This window comes from Macrobrachium rosenbergii, chromosome 56 (genome assembly GCF_040412425.1).
Source record: "Macrobrachium rosenbergii isolate ZJJX-2024 chromosome 56, ASM4041242v1, whole genome shotgun sequence".
Lineage (NCBI taxonomy): Eukaryota > Metazoa > Arthropoda > Malacostraca > Decapoda > Palaemonidae > Macrobrachium > Macrobrachium rosenbergii.
The window spans coordinates 26,736,979-26,762,628 of NC_089796.1; the positions used below are offsets into that span (position 1 = coordinate 26,736,979).

The 25,650-nt window shown below is 43.8% G+C and overlaps 1 protein-coding gene across 1 annotated transcript in view; it reads right to left on the minus strand.

Annotated features, from left to right (window-relative positions):
• The window catches only part of LOC136836290 (uncharacterized), a 484,005-nt gene that overhangs the window by 103,503 nt on the left and 354,852 nt on the right, over positions 1-25,650 (minus strand). The window contains exon 4 of the mRNA XM_067100354.1: positions 13,604-13,824. Within this exon, the coding sequence (XP_066956455.1) occupies positions 13,604-13,824 (221 nt within the window). The remainder of the gene's footprint in view (positions 1-13,603; positions 13,825-25,650) is intronic.

Consider the following 25,650-nt stretch of genomic DNA (forward strand, 5'->3'; position numbering starts at 1 on the left):
GTTAGGATACGCCAAATGATGAACGAGAAAGAGCGCTAGCACCAAACCACACCTTCCGAGATTGAAGAATCAAACTGGTCAGGGAGGAAGCGCCTGCACCCAAACCCGAACGAAGGCCACCCAAGAAAACCTTACCTACTTAGGCCTATAGGCCAAAGAAGGAAGAAAGACTGGGGCCAGCTTAGCCTACCTTCCAAGAATCGGCTAAGCCAAACTGGTCAGGTAGGCTAAATAAAAACACCACCCAAATCAGACTCAAGAATACTGATACATAATCAATTGAAATGGTATAAAAAAACAACATTTAACAAATGCACTTACATAAGGCATATAAAGGAAAGCTTAGGCTAGGCCTCACTTTCAACTATCTAAAATATAATAATAAAAGCCGATCGCGTCAGATCGAGCGAAAATTGAAACTATCATAAAAAGAATCATAATAAACTGATCTTCAAACGTCTAAAACGAAGGAAGATATAACATGATAATGCTGGGGACAGCCGCCACGAACGAACACGAAATGGCAGCCCCGAGCCGGTCAGGCGAAAATAACAAACGGGACTAAATTAACCCGATCAAGTCCCAAAACCATCAAAATTGAATACTCAACTTGGAAGAAGATGCGCCTTGATCAATGGAAGTCATCATGAAGGTACAAAATAATCCAAAAATAAGGGAAAAGACGCAGAATAACACCACGAAAAAACAACCAGTGTTGTTGACAAAGCGTGCTATAAGCGGATGGTGCATTATGGGTAGAATTAGTAGTAGCGAGTGGTGGGGGACCGTTGTATTGGCACCTCTTAGGTAGAGGGGTTTTGGAGAGGAGGAATCTATTGGGTTAAGCATCTGTGGTAGTGGCTTCCACTCGCTCCTAGATGACATACCGACATCCTATAAGGATGTATCGACCCAGAGGTAATAACTCTGGCATCCTATTAGCTGTATAGCTTTTTCTCTGGTATATCTAGCAATATTTATACCTAGAAATGTGTGCTATATAAGGACATTTCACTCAGCGACACAGGTCGATCCCAGAAAATACATTTAAACTCTTGCTTCCATATATAATCACTAAAAAGGTATATTAAAATTCACAATAAACTAAATAAAATCATAAAATTTACTTGTTTTGAAATTCATTATTCTGATTGTTTGATTTTTTATATTTTACCAATTAACTCGCAGCTTCTCATGAACATTAAAATGGGTACTATTGAGAATGTTGAAGATTCTGACAAAATTTCTTCTATCAGTCTATTTCCAAAATTTGATAATCGCTGCAGGTTATATTTTAGTCAATCACACATTATATGCTTAACTGTTATCAGCACATTGCAATCTGGGCATTTGGGAAGAGGGCCACATAGACTGTTCATTAAGTGTCCATGTGTCAAACGAGTATGGCCTATTCGAAGACGTGTCAGAATTACTTGTGCTTGTCTCTCATTTGATATGACGAACTCCATTTTCCAACACTCGATTTTATCTGTTTTAATTTATTATTTTCAGGTTCTTCGTTCCATATATTTTGCCATTTTTTTACAATGACTGTTTTTATATATCTTCTATAGTCACTGATAGGGATGTCTACATTTGTTCTTGTCATGTGGACCGCTTCTTTAGCTGCTTTATCAGCCTCTTCATTTCCCTTAATCCCTACATGGGCAGGGATCCAATATATTTCAATATTTTTCCCTTATACAATTTATGGAGTGAGAACTTTATATGTTGTACAATATTATTTTTTTTATTATAGCTTTGAATAGCTTCTATAGCACTTCTGGAGTCGCTATAAATTACAAAATTATTATATGAGACTTCTCTAATTATTTTTATGGCTGATACTATTCCACATAACTCAGCTGTAAATACAGAGGCTTTGTCTGGGAGAGAGAACTGATACGTTTTGTTTTGGGATACCGCAGCATATCCCACTCCGTATTGTGACTTAGATCCCTCAGTGCATATTGCGTAATGTGGACCTTTTCAGATTGTATGCTCTACTGCTTGTTGTCTATGGTATTCTGGAGTATATGAATGACTTTTTGATAAATATTTCAAGTGTGTACAAATTCTCATTTTGTTCATTGTCCAAGGAGGAGGCAATTTTAATATTAAGGGTAATTGTACATATATATTTAGCGACTCAAATAATCTTTTAGCTCTAATTGGGAAAGAAGGTGGATGATTGTTTATAAACACATCTCTTAATTCAAATAATTTTTTGGTTGGAGAATCATTTGTCTGAATTCTCAGAGCACTCTTCATTGTTACTACCTCTCTATGGAGAGAGAGAGAGGTAGTTCACCACATTCAACTTGTAAAGATGATTTTGGTGATGATCGAAAAAGCTCCTGAACATATTCTAAGACCCTCATTATGAATTGGGTCTACCGTTTTTCAGCGTTATGCCTGATGCCGAGCCATATATTTCACTTCCATTATCAACGACAGACAGCACTGTTGCTTTATACAATAAAGTAAGGGTATGTCTATCGGCTCCCAAGTAGTGTTCGATAGTTTTTAATTAGGTTTAATGCTCTTTTACATTTTGATTTCATGTATGTTATGTGGGCTTTCCAGTTCATGTGAGTATCAAATACTAATCCTAAAAATTTTGCTGTTTGGCCAATTGGTATACTATGGTTTCTGATTTTCAAGTCTATTTCTTCTTTTTTCCACTTTTTATTTTTATCTCCTTCGAAAAGAAGGGGGAGAACAAAGGGGCTCACTCTGCCACCCCCAAAAACGGCCACAGAGGAAACAGCAACAAAACTCCCTCAACCCGATGAATCACTCCACACCTAACCTATGAGGAGGGCGAGAGGACAAGGAAGCAATACGAGCCTAACATGATAGGCAAGGGAGAAAAACCCACACATGACATAAAATAAAAACATCACACAATATACATAAGAATAAATTCTAAGAATAATTTCTAAGAATAATGTGCTCATGCGAGGTGCGTAGCCTACCTCGGAGGAGCGGCTAGACCTAAAGCTGCCGCTACCCCGAAGCGGTAACAAAATATATATATATAAATAAATAGCACCAACGCCAAAATATATAATAATAATAATAGTAAATAACTAAGACCAACTAGGAACTCATCCTGGGGGGGAGACCTAAGCGGGGTATGACGGGGACCCTATAGGGACTCGTATGGGGTTCATAGAAAAATTAAACAAAACTCCAATAAAACCACTGCAGGAAACACTGCCAGGAAGAGATCCGCGGGGACAGATAAGTAATATAACGACAAAGAGACAACCCCGACAGAAAAGACTGAAGGGGTTGTCTCACGGTCGGCATGGCTGGCTGGGGGACGCCGTGGCGTCATAACAACAATCTCATAATTGTGAAAAAAGGGACAGATGCAGCCAAACTTATCGAAAAAACCCCACAATAAGATGGTACTTAACTTGGAGATGGTAAAACTGCTTGAAGACATGTCGAAAAGCAGAAAAACACCAAAAAGGGCACAAGCACAAAAATTCTGAGAGTGATCAGTCACGTGCTAGAAAATGGAATGAAGTAGGTGGCGCTGGTGTCGCCGGTCTGGCGGACGCCTGTGTATGGGAGCTGTAACGGCTCACCGCTCTCTTCCGGGGGTTTTGACATAGGGATATCTATCGAGTGTAGCTCTGTGGTTGTGATCCTTTCACTCACCCTTGGTTATACCGACGTCTTCCTTAGGGAAGACGTCGATCTGGGGGTAGTAACCCCAGCATTCCTGAAAGCTCTTTTTTCTCTGGTATATCTAGCAATTTATACCTAGAAATTCGTGTTAGTATGGAATTTCACCGCTGACACGGGCTGACTCAGAAATATATATAGTATATATATATATATATATATATATATATATATATATATATATATATATATATATATATATATATATATATATATATATATATATATGGTATACATACAATACAGGTTGACCATCACTATTCCGGCATCATTGGGACCTGGAGGGTGCCGGATTAGCTATTTATTAGGCTAGAATACACGAAACCCAGTAGCTAAGCACCTTATCTTAGAATTAAAACATCCCATAAATTTGTACAAGTTGGATAATAAAGAAAAGACAATTATCAAATACAGGTAGTGCTCAAGTTACCATAATTCGACTTACGATATTTCGAGTTTACGATTACGATGGGGTTAGCAATTAATACTGGTACAAAAATATTTAGGAAATATTTTTAGAATTCGCGCAAGCAGCAGCTACAATCAGGCGGCGAGAGAGACCAACTTACAATAGAAAAACTTCTTTTCCTCCATCTCTTTATTCTATCTGCTAGTTAAAAAAGTAAAAGAGAATGATAAAAGTATTGTTAGTAACGTTATACTCTTGCGTAAATGCGTACAGCCATAAACAACCGAACGGGAAACTTGTTTTGCTAATAATCGTATGGGATAACAACTGTTTTGCTTGTATTTCAACCATCGTACGGTAATACACAATTACCGTGGTTATGTTACAATTGACGTTAAGTACTGTACAATAGGACAGATATATTTTTTACACTATACCCTCATTCGCTTTGGAGAAAAGATCGGCAGGAAAACATACTGCTACAGTTACTTAAAGCTGTAAGTTGTAGCTGAAGCTGAGAAAACAATGTTCAAGCTGCTAATGACCATCGGCAACATGGATGAAACTCGACCGTAAATAAAACTCGAGAGAATGTATTTTAATCAAAACTACTGGGCATGAAAGAATACAAATTACTACTGTTTTCACGCCGATAAAAGATAAATACGTAAAGCTCGATTATGATGAAATCAAGAGAAAATAGCAAACGGAATCTTGATTTTTTTACACAAAACACATGCCCCAAAACAAAACATACATGCCCAAATAATTCATCAGAAATTATTTCCTGGCTTACAGTTCCGGGGTTACGACGACGTCAGATACGATCCGACGGAAGAAATATGGCCCCAAAATGGCAGAATAATCATAATTTGAAGGTTTTTTGATGTAAAACTCAATAATAAAAATCGTTTTCAATGCACCCAGAGCATTAAAAGTAAGATTTTCTTATGATTTTTGACGATTTTCGACAATGTTAACGATTTTCGGTTACGACGCCACGCAAGAACGGAACCCCGTCATGAAACCGGGACCGCTTTTAACTAAAAAAAAAAAAATAGCTAAATTAATTTCACAATGAAACGTATTTAAGTTATATTTCGACTTAAAAACACTTCATATAACGAAAATTATCCTCTCCCCAAATAAATAAAGTATCCATATTCATTTATGCTAACTAGAAACAAGAAAAGCGCTTTGAACTTAGTTAAATGAGGCGAAATAAACACTGGGATATCGATTCTGAAAACAAAACATTGATCGCAATTTATAATACAAAAGCAATATGAGAATATACACAATTGGAAACAATGTAGTAAAGCATAACTTTTTAAAAGATCCATGAAAAAGGTGCACATTCGTTATGTTGATGTTTGTATAATACTGTTAATATTTGAATAAAGTTCAGTATAATGTAGGCTAGGCTACCAGTTTGTTGATGCAGCACACTGCGCCACCAAATCGAAGCGGCCGGCGAGCGAGTTAGCGCAGCGCCCCGGGAAATTTGAAAATTAGTGCGGAAACATTGGAAATTACTCTAGCCGAAATTTGTGCCGGATTACTGTTTGTTCCGGACTACTGATTGCCGGATTAGTGATGGTCAACCTGTATATATACATGTATATATACATACATACTATCCATATACAGAATATATTTACATACTGTACATGTGACACAACATGACATTTTGTTTTTATTAAAAAATAAGTTGCAAATATTGTTTAATATAAATTCTCTATACTTCAGAAACAACACACCCAATGGGAATTTTAAGTGAAAAGCACTTCATCATCACTGACACTCAAACTGCCAACTGGTTAAGAAACGATGACACAGTGACGCTTTACCACTGGACCATCGAGAGAGGTATAAGTTAATACGGACTCTGCTGTACATGTGTCAGTTGAATTCATGTTTTTGTACTTATCAATCCACCTCCACTATAACAGCTTACTGGTATGTGTAAAAAAAATGTAGCTATTTATGGTTTTTTGTCACATATACTGTGACATTTTTATTGTAAAAAATATTACGCTACAAATATTGTTTAATACCAAATTCACTATACCTCGGGGATAACATACACCCAGTGGGAATTATAACTGATAAGCACTTCATCACCAGTAGGATTCAAGCTGCCAACTGGCTGGGAGGCAATGAAACACACTGGCATTTTTACCATTACTCCATCAAGAGAGGTATAAGTTGATACTGCTCTGTTGTACACATGCCTGTTGAATTCAAGTTTTCATACTTAGAACTGATATCAACCCACTTCATCATGATAGCTGATTGACCTTTTTGTAAAACGTGGCTATTTATGAATTTTCCACACATACACTGATATTTTTTATATTCAAAATAACACTTTCTCAGCATGCTCATGATTGTAAACAGTGTTACCAATGTTTCTTTCCACCTGTGCAGCATTGCTAACCATTCAAACAAGGTTTTTTTCCACTTTTATGAATTGTATATTTCACTTTTATGAATTGTATACTGTGCTTACCCCATACAAAAATGGGCAAAAAGCACGTTAAAAGAAGAAGACGACGACTGTGGTTCTGGGGACCCCCTGGATAATGCTGAGTTCAGGACAAGGTGAAAACAATATTGTAATCATCGGACTATGGTATATATGGACACAATGATGGATGGTATAAGAGAAAGCCAAGCAAATGTGCAGTGGATGCATAGTTTACCTTAACTGGAGGAGGAGAAATCCACTCTAGTATTGACCCAGAGGTCCAGCCATGATGAACTTAGAATTATACCACAATGACTGGCTGCACTGATACTGCTTCAGCTGCCAAAACATGAGATCCTTTCTTCATGAAGCCATTCCAAGGGAAGGTTGTTTGTGAATCCAAAAACTGAAAAGTCTACTTGCAGACAGCAGGTCTCGGCATTCTTTGGGGTTTAGTAGCTCCAATCTCACATCAGAGGGGGAAGCAGCTTGGCCAAGTGACTTGAGGAAAGAGGGTTCTCTGATCCAGAAATCAGTGTATCCTCCAATACAGTAAACCCCTGTATTCGCTTTCTCAAGATTCACGGACTCAGCCATTCGTGGGTTTTTCTGTGGAACCTATTTAAAATTTATTTGCGGGAAAACTCACATATTTGCGGGTTTTTCTGTGGAACATATATCTATAAATATATTCACAGGGAACCTGCCTATTCGTGTATGCAGATTTTTTGTTTCTTTCATGTAGCAATATTCTGTATTTTCATATTATTTATTGTATAATAACATTAAATAATAATGTACATTAATAATAATACTACAGTACATATAATAGTAATAGAAATTAAATAATATTATGTAATACTACACTGGGTACCTGTAATAATAATAAATAATAATGTTAAATCTTACGGGTAGTAACTGGTGATGAATGTTGATTACAGTATGCTATAGATGATGATGATGATGAATTAGCTGTGCAGTACGATGAATGATGGGAGGCGCTGTCATGTTTAGGTATTTGAACATGGCAACGAAGGTGGTACAGTAGGGCTGCATGAATATTTTACCTAGTTCATGATCAATGCAGGCGAATGCAATTAATGTCATGCCGTAATGGGCTGCTGCTTCTCTGTAACTTTCATGACTACTTTCTTCTCATCATTCATTAATTGTAGGCTACTTGCCAGAGGCCTTAGCAGAAGCAGAGTTCAGAGGACATCTTAATGCATGATTTCAAAAAATATTCTTAGTCCATAGTACTGTACATGCAAAACACACAAACGAGAGATAGCAATGAAACAAGTTATATTGTGTCATTTGCCGATAATTTGCCGCTACGGTATACGCATGGTACTACTGTATTGCGCATACATATACTACTAACATTGATATTCTGCGCATACAGTACTGTACATTTTATTAAATGTTTTGTTGTCGGATGATTTTTAAATGTTACATACAAAAAGTTTTAGGATGATGCATAATGCAGTACTACAGGTAGTAAGTAGAGCATATCTAAAATACATAAGACAACAGGAATAGCAGGCTACGTATGTTTACATCTGCGGTAAATAGCATTTTCATGTACGTACTAAGTATATATTCATGACTACTGTAAGTACATTTTGTATGACAAACAATGATTTACTAATTTTAAATTATTACAGTATACTGTAATATATTAATGTAAACACAGCAAAATTTCAATAACATATATTTGTTTTCCTTAAAAGTGCTTCACCCAAGCCACCTCTCTGCAAATATAAAGAACTCGAGATGCTGGACGCTGTGTACCCAGGACCAATGATACTCGATACACTATTGGCTGTCATCTGCAAAGCAGCCAATCCTGAAGCACCATTCATTTTCCTTGGTGCTCATTGGCTGTTCACTTGGTGCTGATTGGCTGAACATTCACGACCAACTCGCAAACATGGAATTCTGGGAGACCGCATCCACGGCATCCTTCTCAGCTCATGCACAGTTCTCAGCATCCTCTTACTGTGTGAAATCATGCATCTTTGTGTTTGGTTTCTTAATCTGTATGCATCAGCGGTATTCGGCCCTAAAATGCCTCCTAAAAAACGCCCTGCTCCTTCTAAGACTTCTGGCGAAGAGTCTAAAGGAAAGAAGACTGTTATGAAACGCGAGGAGAAGGTGAAAGTTTTTGACATGTTAAAGGAGGGCAAAAGTTTTGCCGTGGCTGGCCGCCATTTTAATATTAATGAGAGCACAGTGAGATATATCAAGAAGAAAGAGGCAGAGATAGAGATACAAAAGTCTGTGAGTATGAGCTACTTCAGTAGTGCAAAGACAGTTGCGACAGTGCGGAATAAAACAATTGTGAAGATGGAATTTGCTCTGGCATTCTGGATAACGGACTGCCGGAAGAAGAACGTGCCTCTCGACTCCAAAATCAAAGCATGACAACTCTACCAGCAGTTATCAACTGCTACGGAAGGCAACAATGTAGTACAGGCAGAGGAAGGCGCTGAAGAAGGGGAATTATAATTCTTAGGCTTCGATGAACCAGCACCTACAGAAACAAGAAAAAGAGGGGAAAGAGCCCCAAGCAGGACCATCATCAGCACCTCAAGGTTTCCAGGTCAGCAAGGGGTGGTTCCACCAATTTCAAAAGTGGTTCCACCTAAAGTCTGTTACTTTGCATGGGGAATCAGCTTCTGCAGACACTGAAGCAGCCACGAAATATCCGGAGACCTTCAAGAAAATCACTGGGGAGAAGGACTACCATCCAGAAAAGGTGTTCAATATGGATGAGACTGGCCTGTTCTGGAAGAAGATGCCTTCCCGGACATACCTCATGAAGGACGAAGCTAAAGCCTCCGGATTCAAGGCCCAGAAGGATAAGGTTACCCTCATCATGTGTGGGAATGCGGCTGGTTTCATGATTAAACCAGGCCTAATTTACAAGGCTGCAAACCCCAGGGCCCTCAAGAATAAGAACAAGGCACTGCTTCCTGTGTTCTGGATGCATAACCCTAAGGCCTGGATCACCAAAGTCATTACAGAGTACTGGTTCCATCAGAGCTTCATCCCTCAAATTAGGCAACACCTGAACGACTTGGGCATGGAGTTCAAGGTGTTGTTGATTATGGATAATGCTGGTGGCCACCCTCTCGCTCTTTATTACAAGGGAGTCCAGCTTGAGTTCCTCCCTCCCAACACCACCTCTCTCCTCCAGCTTATGGACCAGGGCGTGATCTGTGCCTTTAAGGCACTCTATACTGGGAACTCCCTCCAGCACCTTGTGAATACAATGGACAATGACAGTGAATTTATGCTAAAAGACTACTGGCGTAAATTCACGATTGCCCCCTGTATGAACATCATCAGCCGATCACTGAATGACATGAAGAAGCATCATCAGCCGATCACTGAATGACATGAAGAAGGAGACCCTGAATGCGTGCTGGAACAAGTTGTGGCCGGAGTGTGTTCATAATTACAGGGGCTTCTCTCCTGAAGAAACTCAACATTCATCCATTAATAAGGCTGTCCAGTTGGCGAGGATTCTAGGTGGAGAAGGCTCCGAGGACATCACCCAGGATGAAATGGGCACCCTCATTGATGCCCACTCTGACCCCTTGATGGACCAGGATTTGGAAGACCTGACAAAGTCTGCCAGTGAGGAAGAAGATACGCCAGGTTCAGGGGAGGAGCAGGAGGAAAAGGAGGGCGGCCTGACTTTGGAACGTCTGTCCCACATTAAAAGAATGATCAAGGATACGCAGAAGTATGTTTCAACATAAGATCCTTATATGGAATGCTCTTTAAAGTTTTCAAACATCCTTGATTTAGCATAGGAGCCCTATATTCAAGCCCTTACCACCATGAAAAAGCAGCAACAGCAGCTGCCTATCACCATGTTCATCAAGCGGATGAAGAAGGCCCCTTCAGAGCCTCCCAAATCACCCAAAGTAGTGCCTCTTGAATCACCTGAAGAAGTGCCTCTCGAATCACCTGAAGTAGTGCCTTCCCAATCGCCTGAAGTAGTGCCTCCCAAATCAACTGCAGAAGTGCCACCCAAAGTGCCTCCTGAAGGTGAAGAGGCGCCCTCAGATGAGTTGTAACTCCTCTGCTTTGCTGTGCAGTCATATCTTCGTCGTCATTCATCGGACTGCACAGCTAATTCATCATCATCTTTAATCAACATTCATCACTGGTGAGTACCCGTATGATTTACATATGTAGTAATCTTAATATGTACGTAGTATTAAATTTTTTTAAATGTGCATACGTTTTTTTTTATTTTTTGTCTCTCTCTCTTTTTTATGAATTACGTATAAATACCAATGGTTCCCCTCTAAACGAAAACAGGGCAGCTTGTAACTGTATGAAAGAAAATGTGCATGGCTGAATACATAGGGGGGACTGGATTATTTTCACCTACAGCTGTAAGCCATACAGTACATACGTATAAATGTAATGATAAAATGTTTAAGATGGCTTGGAAATTATATTAATAATATAATTTCAAAGATTAATACAGTAATAAGGTAATAGTTTAATGTATATTTGATGTAGGCTGGTATTTTTAGGCATACTTTGGTGTTTGACCTTTCATGGTAGACAGGCATAAGTGTTTTTTTTAGAGGGGGGTTGTAAGTATTCGCAGATTTTAGCTATTCATGGGAAGGTCTGGAACGCATCCCCTGCGAATACGGGGAGTTTACTGTACACCATAAGAAAGAAAAGAGCGCGGCAGCCGAACTGGTGGCTTTAGCCTCAGGGGCAAACTCTAAGGTGCACTTGAAAGAGAATGCTGGGTGCCAATGAGCAGTCCTTGCTGCATCCCCAAAGCCAGTCTACTCACAAATGAGTTCAATTACCTTGGGAAATAGCTTCTCCAACTTGTCCAGTATGAGTGTTTTTGGCAAAAGACCCTTGGGTTCAGCAAAATCCAAGACAGACCAAGGCGGAACCTCTGCTGGAAGTGGAATGGAATATAGAATTTAGGCCAAAGGCCAAATGCTGAAAGGGACACTGACAGTAAGAAGGTTTGAGAGATGTAACAGGAGGAAAGCCTTGCAGCTGCGCTGTGAAACAATTGTTAGAGAGGGTTGAAAGTCAGATGGAAGAAAGGGAATATGAACAGAGGTACAGTAAAAGGAATGAAAGAGGTTGCAGCTAGGGGCTGAAGGGACAGTGCAAAGAACATTAAATAATGCCAACACTGCACCATGTGAGGTGCACTGACAGCACTACCCCCAAATGGAGCTCTGCTGGACAAGAGGGAGGAGAAACAGCAGCCCAATTCTGTGCCTGCTCTGAGGATTGTGATGATTACCTAGAACTAGCCTCAGACACAAAGTCATGACCCAAAGACATTGGAGGTTATCACATACAATCACCTTCATTGTCTTCAAGACTTGAGTCATCCAGGCTGGTCATGCTACCTAACTGAGGAAAGCAAAAGTGAGCACTGCCTGTCCCAAGGGGACCACTACTGAGCTGAGCACAGGCTGCGTCAACCCCAAGAGGAGCACTCTGACAAGGACAAGCATACTGGCTAGTAATAAGCACAGGAGTACTACCATGCTCGAGGATCTGGGGACTTTTCAAAAACATCCCAAGACGTACCAAACTAGCTCTGAAGAACCAGATCAACCTACAGTCCAGAGATGTGAAGATTCTTACCTTTAAAAACAAAGTACAGGAAAAGTCAAGGCCAGTGCTCTTCCCAAAAAAGTTTGTGTAGGTGATCAAGAGTGACTGGGATCACTCAACAGAGACCAGACATAAGTGGATTCATACACTGGTGATCAGTCACAAGCAAGATTGAAAGTCGATCTCCCTGCAAGAACGCTATCACCCGGACCTGTAAATGGGTGCCAGGAAAGTTTTTTAGCCTTCTTGTGAACGGCTGCCTTATGGGCATACTTCCTACATTTTTACCAATCAGGAGATGGGAAGGACAAGGCAGAATGTGAGGAGTTTGCCATGAATGAAGAGGTGGCAAAGCACAGCGGTGTTTCTTCAATCTCTTACAACCAATTTCTCCAAGCTCTTCCAGACTCAACAAGGATAGTCAGGGCATATATCTCTGAAGGGAGAAGAACAGGGAACAGGAACAGTGGCAGCTTTTGACAATGCACATAACTCAGTCAAAGAGGCGACTGCAAAAGCAGTGGGGTCCACAAGACTGCTGCAAGCATGGAACTTTAGTTCATAGCCAAATATTCCAAAAAGGCATAAGAGAAGGGTCTCAATGATGCCCAAGAGAGACCACAAAACCTTCAACAGCTTTGTCTTCTGGATATGCCTCAGAGTCACTTCATAAGCAGAATGGAAACCAAAGCAAGAAAGTTGGGATTATAGAAATGCCCATTGCACCAACCAAAGTTCCAGACAGATAAAATCCAAGTGGATCAGTCTGGATCATGTATACCTTCCTCTCAAGCAAGGGGAGAATAATGGCTGAGCAACATTCAAACAGTAGGAGCAGGGTCAAAACCAGTGAAGATCAGAGGAGAATGGAAGTGTATTACCCTCTAAAGACAATGACAGGGCCTTCATTGGCATTGTCCACTTTGACCTTTACTTCTTCCACTGGGCGGGTGACATGAGAGATGCTCAATGCAGTTCAGAGATGGTAGTCATGGTACACTTATGACCTTGGAAAAAGAACAGTAACAATATGGGTTCATGCTCACAGATGACATGAACCTCAAATACCCACATGTTCATACCTTTATGCACCTATGTTAATGCTTTTACATGCAGGAAAATCAGGCATCATCATTCTTATAACATGAACATGAGACATCTGTTCAGCAAAGCAGCTAAAAAAAAAATGCTGTTATATTCATCTGCTGCTAACTGACTGCCTTGTCACCAAGCTTCAACAACCAGACCAGTTTTTGCCTACAGTAATTCATACAAAGACTACGTTTGTATTCTTGTATGGACAAAAATGCATTTCTGGAATAAAAACAATGCACTAAAAAATGTTAGGGAAATAGAGTACCATCATCCTGCAAAATATATGATAATTGCATACTCACTATATACTTTCGAATGGTTGATGAAGCATTTGCACCTGTTCTGCTTTGATCTCTACTTCTTGTTCTCATACGACGACCTTTGTCTTCAAGTTCAAGAGTCCAAGCTATCATATTTGGATGCACATGGGGTTCTGCATTGACTATGAAATCTTTCTCAAAGGCCTTCATTGATCTGCAAATTATACAAGCTAATTTTCCCATGAAAATGTCTACACAATAGTCTATAAATTACACTTAAGCTAACAGACTGTAAAAACTAACATGAAACAACACTGGGCAAAAGAGAATTATGATGGGAACAACAGTAAATTATTCTCTGTCTTAAAAGTAAAAATGACATTATGATAAAATAAAATTTTATATATACTTACCAAGTAACTGTATAGCTACTAGTTTCTAACTATCGCGGCAGTTGAAAATTTGAAATTTGCAGTAACCTTCTATTGTTTTGGTGTAGGTAACCAGACACTGCCCATTTTCGGGGAAGAACAGGTACAACAGTGCTGGAGAGCTCAGTTCGTTTGTATCCTATGTCTGTGAGAAGGGAGACAGGAGGACTTTGATCATGTAGTTACTTGGTAAGTATATATAAAACTTTATCACAAAAATGTCATTTTTATATAAGTAACTTACCAAGTAACTACATAGCTGAATCCCACATCGACAGGAGGTGGGATGCATGGACATGTTCTACTAAAAAACACTCAGTAAAGGAGATGAATTTGAATTAGAAAGGTACCTAGCATTGGTTTAATGCTTGTTGAAACCTTACTTGGTGAGAGAGCTGCAGCAAGAAGCTACTGCCTCTGGTTGGCGCTCGTCTCAACCTGTAGTTATGCGGCGAAGCTGAGGGTTGTCTCTACTTCAGTGGGGAACTTGCAGCCGAGGAGTAATCTGAAGGCTGGCAAGGCATTACAAAAAACAAGTGCCCTTGCCCTGGGCGCAGTACAATAAACACAACCAGAAATTTGTTACCACACAATATTATAAAACAAAACTGTTACCCATCTGTCAAAAACAATGACTGGTGGGTACTCCAGGTACACAGTACCACCAGGCTTCCCAAAACTAAACATCCTTTAACAAGGTGAGGAGATAAGAGGAATAGAAGGGATACTCCCTATCCTTCTTCCCCCAATACCATGCCAGCCACAGCCAATGGATCTAAAATACTGCAACTGCTATAAACTGACTCCACATCACGCAAATAATGGGAGGCAAACACTGATTTTGACTTCCAGTATGTTGATTGGAGAATTGTGGAGAGTGACAAGTTCTTAAAACCCTACGAAGCAGCGACTGCTCTTATTTCATGAGCTTTGACTTTAAAAACAGGGAGAAAGTCCTCCTGAGTTTCCAAGTGTGACTCAGCAATAACACTTTAAAAAAGAAGGCCAAGGCATTCTTCGACAACGGCTGTGAGGGGGTTCTTCACCGAACACCATAGAGTCTGAGAGGGACCTCTGATCCTCTTGGTTCTAAGTAGTACTTTAATGCTCTAACTGGGCAAAGAGCTCTCTCCTAGTCTGCTGGCCCAAGGATATCCATTAAATTCCTGATTGTGAACGAACGAGGACAGGGGTTGGATGGGGATTCATTCTTTGCCAGGAATCCAAGCGTGAATGAGCAGACCTCAAATCCCTACGAAATACCCACTGTCTAACTGAAGGCATGTAATTCACTGATACTCTTTGCCATAGCTAAAGCAACTAGAAAGAGAGTCTTCCTGGTTAAATCTCTCAGTGATAAGGAGTGAAAGGGCTCAAATGGAGGGCCAGAGAGCCATTTGAGGATGACATCTATGAGGATGACATCTAGATTCCAGGCACCTGACATAGACTTTTCTTACTTGGAAGTGTCTGAGGACTTAATTAGATCGCTTATGTCTTGATTATTAGACAAATCCAGACCTCTATGTCTAAATACAGAGTTTACCATAGACCTATAACTTCTGATGGTGGAGGTAGCTAAAGCTCGAGAGAACCCCAGAAATATTAAAAAATCAGCAATCTGTGCTACAGAGGTTTTAGAAGAAGAGATGTCATGCCTTCAGCACCAGCTATGAAAGACTGTCCACTTTGCCTGGGGGACATTAGCAGAAGACTGATGTCTGCACTTGGTGATTACCTCTGCAACTTTTCTTGAAAAGCGCTTCGCTCTGCTGAATTCCCTGGCAGTCTGAAGCCTGTCAGAGCGAGAGCGGATAAGCCTTGATGGAACCGATGGAAGTGAGGCTGCTTTAGAAGGCTTCTCTTCTGAGGTAGAAGTCTGGGTAAGTCTGTTAGAAGACTGAAAAGGTCTGGGAACCACTCCTTCTGTGGCCAAAACAGAGCTACAAGAGTCATGGACATGTTGTTGTGAGCCATGAACTTGGTTAGGACTTCTCTCACCACACTGAGTGGTGGGAAGGCATACACATCCAAGTCTGACCAGTCCTGGAGCATGGCATCTGTCGCCCATGTCAGAGGGTCCAGGGCTGGGGAACAGTAAACGGGGAGGCGATGGTTTCTCGACATTGCAAACAGATCTATTGACAGCTTTCCCCACCGTTTCCACAGGTTGGTGCGTACCTGCAGATTCAGCGTCCATTCCATCAGTAAGACCTGTCTGCAGCGACTTAACTCGTCCGCAAGAACGTTTAACTTGCCCTGGATGAAATGGGTTACGATTCTGGTGCGGTTGTTCTGTGCCCAGAGAAAAAGATCCTTGGCTGCTTCGTAAAGGGAGGAGGAGTGAGTCCCTTCCTGATTCTTGATATAGGCAAATGCGGTCATGTTGCCTGAATGGACTGTGACTGTCTTGTCGCACGCTGCTGTCGCAAAATGCTGGAGGGCCAAATGGATCACCTTCAACTCCCTTACATTGATGTGTAACCTCTTTTCTTCTAAAGAACACATCCTGGAAACTTCCCTGTCATTTAAATGAGCCCCAAAACCCAGATCCGACACGTCTGAGTACAACGTTAGGTTGGGGCTCAGTGGCTGCAGTGACTTCCCTACTAGAAACCTCTCTTCTGCAAGCCACCACCAAAGGTCCTCCTTGATCTCGGGAGTGATAGGAAAAATGAAGGAGTCTGGGAGAGTTTTCCTGTGCCAACTGGCCTTCAAGAATAATTGCAGGACTCCTGTGTGTAATCTTCCTAAAGGCACAAACTTCTCGATGGCCAAGAGTGTGCCCAGCAGACTCATCCACTCGTTGGCTGTGTATGATGGGCAAGAAATGGCCAAGAGTGTGCCCAGCAGACTCATCCACTCGTTGGCTGTGTATGACGGGCAAGAAATGAAGTTCCTTATTTTCTGTACGCAGGCTTGGATCCTTTTGTGGGATGGAAAAGCCAGAAAAGTCAGAGCATCGATCCTCATCCCCAAATAGAGAATCAATTGGGAGCTAATTGAGACTTCTGAAAGTTGATTAAATGGCCCAACTCTTGGGCAAGAACTCTTTTGAAGGTTGTCCATGCATCTTGTTCTTGATGGGGAGCGTAGCAGCTAGTTATCCATATACAAGCAGTCCCCAGTTATTGGCGGGGTTCCGTTCCTGAGAGTGTGACAATAACCGAAAATCAGCGATAATAATGCCGATCCTCGGTTATCGGTGCCGGTATCCGGTTATCTGCGGCGATAACCGGGGATCAGCGCTGCCGATAACTGGGGATCAGTGCCGATAACCGGAGATCAGCGCTGGTAATCAGGAATCGGTGTCAAAAATCCAGTTATCGTCGTCGCTGGACAAGTGCTGTAAAACCAGATCGCAGCTAACCAAGGCCGCCGATAACCGGGGACTGCCAGTACAGACAGACGTTGATACCCATGAGATGGAGTCATTTGCAACAAGGGCGAGAACACAGGTGAAGACTTGTGGAGCTGTAGTGAGGCCGAAGCACAGAGCTCTGAACTGAAAGACTCTGCCCTGGAATACAAATCTCAGATACTTCCTGGTGTCCGGATGTACTGGGACATGGAAGCATGTGTCCTACATGTTGATTGTCACCATCCAGTCTCCCTGATGAATGGCTGACAGGAATGATTGGTTCGTTTCCATCTTGAACTTGGTGGTCTGCACAAAAATGTTCAGTGCGCTGACGTCCAGGACAGGTCTCCAACCTCCCAATGCCTTGGGGATGACGAATAGTCGGTTGTAAAAACCATCTGTGCTTAAGTCTTCGACCACCTCTATAGCCCTTTTCCCGAGTAGAGACAAGACTTCTTCCTTCAGGGCCAAAAGCCTCTCCGAGCCTACCGAGTAGGCTGTTAAGCTGGTGGGTGAGGACATCAAAGGAGGTTCTTCCCTGAAGGGAAGGGCATAGCCCCCTTTGAGGACTTTGACTACCCAGGGTTCTGTGTTCCTGGCTTTCCATTTGTCCCAAAAATGGAGAAGCCTGGCTCCTACGGGGACACGGAGGACTGGAACCTCACTTGCAAGAGGCTGGTTTGGAGGACGACTTCTTGGCTGGTCGGACTGACTGCAGATTTGAGCGCAGACAGGCTGGAACTTGGCTATTCCACTTCGAAAGGGCTGCCGCTGCAGCGGTGAGACAGTCCTCATACTGAACGAGTCTGAAACACCTGGCTTGGTTCCTTAGACACCTTATCAACTGCATCAAAAGGTCGTGTCGACTTTTCTGTAAGCCCAACGAGATGTGCTCTACTGTAGCTCTCGGTAATAAGGCTGAATGATCCAAAAGTGCGAACAAAAGAGCCGACCCTTGAGAGGGAGTGACACATTTTGTAGGAAAAGTGCACCACAGTTCTCTCTTCTTGAGAAATCCCATGGAGAATAAGGCCACCAGCTCTTGGGAGCCATCCCTGATGGCCTTATCCGCACATGAGAGCGCCCCCAACCAATCTGAAGAGAAAGTCTCTTGAAGTGTATTGCAGTCCTCTATCTTCTTGGCTAAGGCCCCCACTGTCCAGTCCCAGATGATGAGTACTTCAAAGACTTTAAAGACTTCTCTCATAAAACAGTCTAACCCCGAAGATGTGAATATGATCTTAGCGGAGTTAAAAGCCGATCTCCACGCTGAGTCAACAAGGCTGGAGAAGTCCCACTGGGAGGAAGCAGACACTCCCTGAGAAGGAGCTTTCCCAGTTGAATATGGCAAGTACCTCTTGGCAATAAGCAAGAGGGAGGTGTGCTAAAAACCGCCTTACAAAGCTCCTGCTTCTCTGCTAACCAACTGTCAATGTCCACTAATGTCTTCCTAGAGGATGAGGAAAGGTATCTATCTTTGGTAGCCTGGTGGACTCTCATCATAAAGGCTGAACTGGAAATGACCAGCCCTTGGAGAGAAGAAAGTTGGGTAGCAGAAGAGGAAGTACTTCAAGAGCGCTGCATACACTGACATAGGATGCTCTTGTTCCATGGCTCCTCCATCAGCTTCTTCATTGGAGGAAATAGAAGAAGGGGCTAAGTCCGGCTGATCCTGCGTAGCAGAAGGCTGCTTCTGCAAAAGGCCTAGGATGCTATCCAACTGCCATTGGATAGGCTCCAAAGAAGGATCTGTGACAGCAGGGGTTGGTGCTAAACGTTTGGCTACTGGCGCCGAGAGTACCGGAGGTCGCACCGACACAGGTGTGCACATGGATACGGGGGAATGTTTGACACAGGTGAACACTCTGACATGGTGCTCAGAAACTGGGCATATGGACATTGGGTGCTCAGACAACAGTGGGCATTTGGACACTGGGCACTCGGAAACTTGGCATTCGGACACTGGCGTTTAGACATTAGGAGCTCAGACACTGGGTGCTCGGACATTGGGAGCTCAGACACTGGGCTCTCATAAATTGGTCACTAAAACACTGGGCACTTCGACACAGATCGCTTGAACACTGTACGTTCAGAAACTGGTCGCTCGGACTGCTCCTTTGAAGAGGAAAACAGCTTTGGCACCAAACTCTGGTGCTCTGTCACAGAAGTATCAAGCACAGCATTCTTGGGAGTATCCCAAAAACTTCAGGAGGGAAGAGGACTATGCTTTTGCTCCCTGGAAGCAGGGAAGCTCGCTCAACGAAAGGAACATGCTTTTTCAGTGGCCTAGACACTGTCGAGGAGCCCTTACGCCCTCTGTCAGCACTGGGGTCCTGGTCACTGGACGACAGAGCGTGAACACCCATATGGATGATTTTCCAACGGCTGTCCACCGAGTCCTGGGTACAATAAACAGGCTCGGTTGAGGGGGCAACTACCCGTGGGCAAACCCCACCGACCTCCCTTAGACCTCCAGTTAGTCTCTGCCCAAGTTTGGGGGAGTTTGACATTGACCTTTGTCTAGGAGCATCAGTGGGATGAGTAGTCACCTCCTCCACTGACACTGCACTTGCACCAGCACTAATAACACTCCCTTGGTCCATAAAGGCCTTAACAGAAGACTTGATTTGGGCTACAGTGTTAACAAGAAGATCACACTTTTGGTCTATCCTAGCTTCGAGGCTGGCAATGGCATCGGGTTCAGAGGAATGTGAGCCAGGTAACAGAGTTGGAGGAAAAGTCGGAGGGATGGTGATAGGGGAGAAAGCAGACACAGGCATAGAAGGCACAGGCTGAACAGTGATATCCGATTTCAGAGCAGAAGCCTGACTGGCTGAATCCTTAGCTTCGGTTCTAGCAGCCGCCTTTCTGTCTGTCCTTCTGAAGTTTATCAAGATGTGCATCTAAAACTTTCCATTTCCCGATCCCAGTCTTTGCATTCATCGCATTTAAGTTCAAACGAGCAAATCTGCCCTCTACAATGGCAACACAAAGTGTGCCAGTCATACTTAGCAGAAGCAAATCTGGTATTACAGCCTTTGCTGCAATACCTAATACTAGAAAAACTAGAGTCCAACATAAGGAACTAGCTAAGCTAATAACTATTAGCGTGCTACCAACACGAATGAAAACTTCACCAAAGGCAAAAGATACAACCATCCGGTGAAATTCAAATCAGGGCTGCTCAACCACCCGACGATCAGTCATTGACCAGCAGAAACGAATTTAGTTCTCCAGTACAGTGACTATTCTTCCCGTAAGTAGGCAGGGTCTGGTTACCTACACCAAAACAATAGTGTTACTGCGAATTTCAAATTCTGAACTGCCACGATAGTTAGAAACTAATAGCTATGTAGTTACTTGGAATGTTACTTGTATAAAAATAGTATACATGATCTTGTTCCCAACATAACAGCAAGCTCATAGAGATCTAATTATAATCAGAGACAAAGTTCAATTTTATGGATGGAAAGTAGGAAAAATGACAAATTGTTGTCAGTGTTCACTTTTTCAATATGGAAATAATATACCACATAGTTAAAAGCTTTACAAATGTCAATAGTGATAACAAAATTCTAGCAGGTTCCTGAGTAAGAGTCTACATCATCATCATTTTTATGTAAGGTTGATCCCTTTAAGGGGTTAGACATAAATTTTCCACCTCAATTCCCATTTTGTCCTGGTCTTTATCTACATTCTTCAAAGCCTTCCAATTGTTCTCTGCCTTGCTGCTTCAGCATCTGAACACCATATCTCTCAGCAATTTTCTCATTTGTTACATCTTTCCAACAGTTCAGCAATGAGTCTCAGCATTTTTCAGTTACATCTCTTCAAAACCTTCACCATTTACTTTGTATGTGCCCATGACTCCACTTTGTGGAAAAATATCACCATTTTTAAAAGTAAATTGTATTTTTCCTAACTATACAAACCTGAGGTCCTTTACATTAGGAATTACTTTCAGCATAGGCTGGACACAGCCGTTGAACTTTCAAACAAGGTGGTTAGACAGTTAACTACCGTCCGGGAGGTGGGAGTACTGCCTGCTCGGATGTAAACATTCCAATTTGCCTTTCGGCCCAGGTATCAGATTGAGGGGTGGCATGAGGTGGGCATGAAATGTAATGTAAAGGACCTCGGGTTTGTATATTTAGGAAAAATACAATTTACTTTTAAAAATTGTGATTTGTCCCAACATGATATACAAACCATCAGTCCTTTACATTAGGAAGACTCACTAGTTGGAGGGAGGAATCTGAGTGAGTCTCTATGAACTGACTGGAGTTCACCACACCTTGTCTTCCCTTCCTGGTCGATAGAGCGAGGAAGGGAAAACTGCCTCTGACAAAATGATCGAGTTGTAAGAAACGCAGGATCAATTGTCAGACTTCTGGGTCCCTTTTGCATGAAAGAGGAATCGTCAGTTCATGCAAAGTAGGCTAGGAAGAACTTGAAGTCAGATGACATTAAGGTAATCACCAGCACTGGGTTTACCTTATTGTCATGGTCTCCTTCGCTCCCTTGCAAGGGGAAGGAAAATAGAACGGGAGTTCCCATGTAACAGCACATCCGCTCTCTGCCTGTGGGAAGAGAGCCACGATGGGGAGAAAGAAGAAAGGCCAGTCACTCCACATTCATTCTCCCAATCACAATCGTACATCTTAGGCGAGATGCAACCTGTCCTGCTAGAGGAGCCAGGTAAGCTACACATCTTGTTGAGTAGCCACCGCAGGACCCAAGGAAAAAGTGTCCAAGGACTTGTGAGCAACATCCCGGAGGTAGAAGGAGGTGAAGGTGGTCTGTTGGGACTACACACCTGCCTTCAGCACCTGCAGAACCAACATGTTCTTCCGGAATGCGAGGGGCGGACCAATGCTGCGGACTTCGTGAGCTCTCAGACGAGGCGTATCAGTGTCATCTTCTCCAGCAGCAGAATACGCTCTCCTTATCGTCTCACGAAGCCAGAAAGAGATCGCGTTTGTGGACACTTCTTTCTTGGTCGAGCCAGTGCTAATGAAGAGCCGTCGACACTCAGGCCAGAGACGTCAAGTCCTCTTCAGATAGCACCGCAGCACTCTGACAGGACACAGTAGCATCTTGTCTGGTTCATTACCTACAAAGTCCTCTAGGAAGAGGATCGTGAAGGACTCGAACCATGAGTCAGGGACCGAAGGATTCTGAGTCTTCGCCACGAAATCTTGGACAAAATCGAGCGTAACTGATCCCCATTCCCTCGAGTGTTTAACATTGAAGGAAAGTCCGTGTAGTTCGCCAACTCTCTTCGCCGATGCCAGGGACAGCAAGACATTCTTGAGGGTCAGATCCCTGCCTGACAACTCATAAAGGTTCGTACAGTGCACGAGTCAGGCTCCTTAGAATGAGAGTTACATCCCACGCAGGGGGCCTGAGATCCCTGGGTGGGCAAGACCTCTTGAAGCTTCTCATCAATAGGGAAATCTCGAAGGAGGAAGAGATGTCTACTACTTTCAACTGCAAGACTAGGCCAAGTGCGGTGTGGTAGCATTTTACAGCTGAAAAGGAGGGAAGCTTATCTCGGCGAAGGAAGATGAGGAAGTCTGCGACCTGCTGAACAGTAGCTCCGACCAGAGAGATACCCCATCCACAGAAGACAGACCACTTCCCCTGGTATACCGCTGCAGAGGATCGTCTCAGGTATCCGGCCATCTCCGTTGCTGCGCGACCCGAAAAGCCTCTCGCTCGCACGAGATGGTGGATAACCTCCAGCTGTGACGACATAGGGACTGCACTGCCTGGTGGTACTGCTCTACATGAGGTTGACACAGCAGGTTGGGCCAGGGGAATCTCTCTCGGTGCCTCGGAGAGGAGGAGAGCTAGCAGGTCGGAATACCAAACGGCGGGTGCCACCAGAATCATTCTGAGATTCGGGTGATCATCGCTTGGCTGATCACTCGCGAATCAGAAAGAACAGAGGAAAGGCGTAAACGTCGAGGTTGTCCCATGGGTGCTGGAATGTGTCCTCCGCAGAGGCCCATGGGTCCGGCACAACAAAGCAAAAGACCTGGAGTTTTCTGTTGTGCCGGGTGGCAAACAGGTCGATGACTGGATGCCCCCACAGGTCAAATAGCCTTTCCGTGACTTCCGAGTGAAGGGACCATTCGGTTCTGGTCACCTGATTCTGGCGGCTGAGTTTGTCTGCCACAACATTCCTCTTGCCTGGAATGTACCTGGCTGACAGTTCTACTGAGTGAGCCACGGCCCACTCGTGCACTTGCATCGTCAACTGGTGGAGCGGGAGGGATACTAGACACCCCGCTTGTTGACGTATGCCACTACTGTGGTATTGTTGCTCATCAGTACCACGGAGTGTCCCATCACTCGATCCCGGAACTCTTGGAGAGCCAGGAAGGCTGCCTTGAGTTCCAGGATGTTGATGTGAAGGTGCCTGTCGTCTCGGTGCCACACTCCCGAAGTTAGCAACTCCTCCAGGTGTGTGCCCCATCCCTCAGTCGACGCATCTGAGAACAGCAGCATGACCAGAGGGGAGTATGCAAGGATACTCCTATCAAGAGGCTCCTGTCGTCCATCCACCAGCAAAGGTCCTCTCTCACCTCCTCGGAAAGAGGGATGAGAAAGGACTGGGGGTATCGGGACTGGGACCAATACTCCTTCAGTCTCCATTGTAGAGACTGCAGGTGAAGATGCCCATGAGGTACCAGCTTCTCCAGCGACGACAGGTGACCGATGACGACTCGCCATTGCCGGGCTGGCTGCTCCTGTCGTGACAGGAACAGCTGTGCTGCCTGCCTGAACCTGCTGATATGAGAGTCCGAGGGAAAGACCTTCGCTGCTACCGTGTCTCTCAGCATGCCCAGGTACTTTCTCTTCTGCTTGGGGGTGAGATCTGACTTTTCGTGATTCACCACGATCCCTAGATCCTGGCAAAACTCAGACGATCCCTGTCCTGTAGCAACTGCCAGAGCTCGCCAGGACCAGTCGTCGAGACACCTCAATAGAAGTATCCCATGTGAGTGGGCCCAACCTGACACAGGAGAAAAGACCTGTGAACACCTGAGGAGCAGTCAAGAGCCCGAAGCAGAGTGCCCTGAATTGGAAGACTGTCTACCTGAGGATAAAGCGGAGGTACTTGCAAGAATGGGTATTTAGAAATACTCATCCTTCAAGTCCACCATAAGCATGAAGTCATTCTCCCTGATGGAGGCAAGCATGGATCGCGCTGTTTCCATCGTGAACCGAGTCCGGCAAATGAATCTGTTCAGGGGAGAGAGGTCTATGACTGGTCTCCATCCCCCTGTGGCTTTCTCTACAAGGAAGACACGGCTGTAAAAGCCTGGAGACTGGTCTGACACAACTTCCACAGCACCCTCGCTCAGCATGGCTTGCACTTCTTGCTGTAGTGCAGAGTCCTTCAGAGTTCCTTGGACGTATGTGCGGAGACGGACTGGAGAGTAGGTGAGGGGAGGCCGAGACTCGAAGGGTAGTAGATATCCCTCCCGAAGGACGTCCACTATCCAGGTCTCAGCTCTGCGTCGCTGCCATGTTGCCTAATGGCTCAACAGGCAACCCCCCACCTTCAGCAGCATTTGGGGGGGAATGCCGCCCCTAGTGTTTCCCCTTCTTCTTCTTCTTCCCCTTGCCCCCTTTGCCAGACTGGAAAGTGGGCTGAAAGGGGCGGGAAGACCCACCCTTTCTAGAGGAAGAAGAAGGGGTGTTTCCACGGGATCCCTTCGAAGACTGGGACTACTTAGGGGCCTGGCCGCAGTGGGAAGCGAAGACCCAGAGGTCTTGGCCACTGCCTGGTGGACGAGCCGGTCGCTGTGTTCGGCCCCACGCTTGTCCACCACAGCGTCCACCAGCTCTCTAGGGAAGAGAGGCGGAACCCAGCAGCGGTCCATCCCACAGGGTCATAGCTGACTCAGACCCCATGGACCTGGAGAAGCAAGAAAGAATGGCATCCCTTCACTTCAGGACCTGGTTAGCCCACAGGTTTGCCGTCTGGTGGGTTAGGTAGGAGATGACCCTACCTCCAGACTGGCACAGTCTCCCGAAAGCAGAGTCCTCCCCAGGTATGATAGCGCCCGAGGAAGCAGCCACCTTGGATACTGTGAAGGACCACAGATCCAGCCAGGAGAATGCCTGGAAGGCCACCATGGCGGCTTTTTGCTGAGAGAGGGAGATGCTCTCTGCAGTAAGTTGCTGCAACGAGAGACCCAGATCTAGGCGAACCAGGTCCGGGTCAACCTGCTTAGGCGGCAATGACCTCTCCGACAGTGTAGAAATGCTTCTGGCGAGGCAGA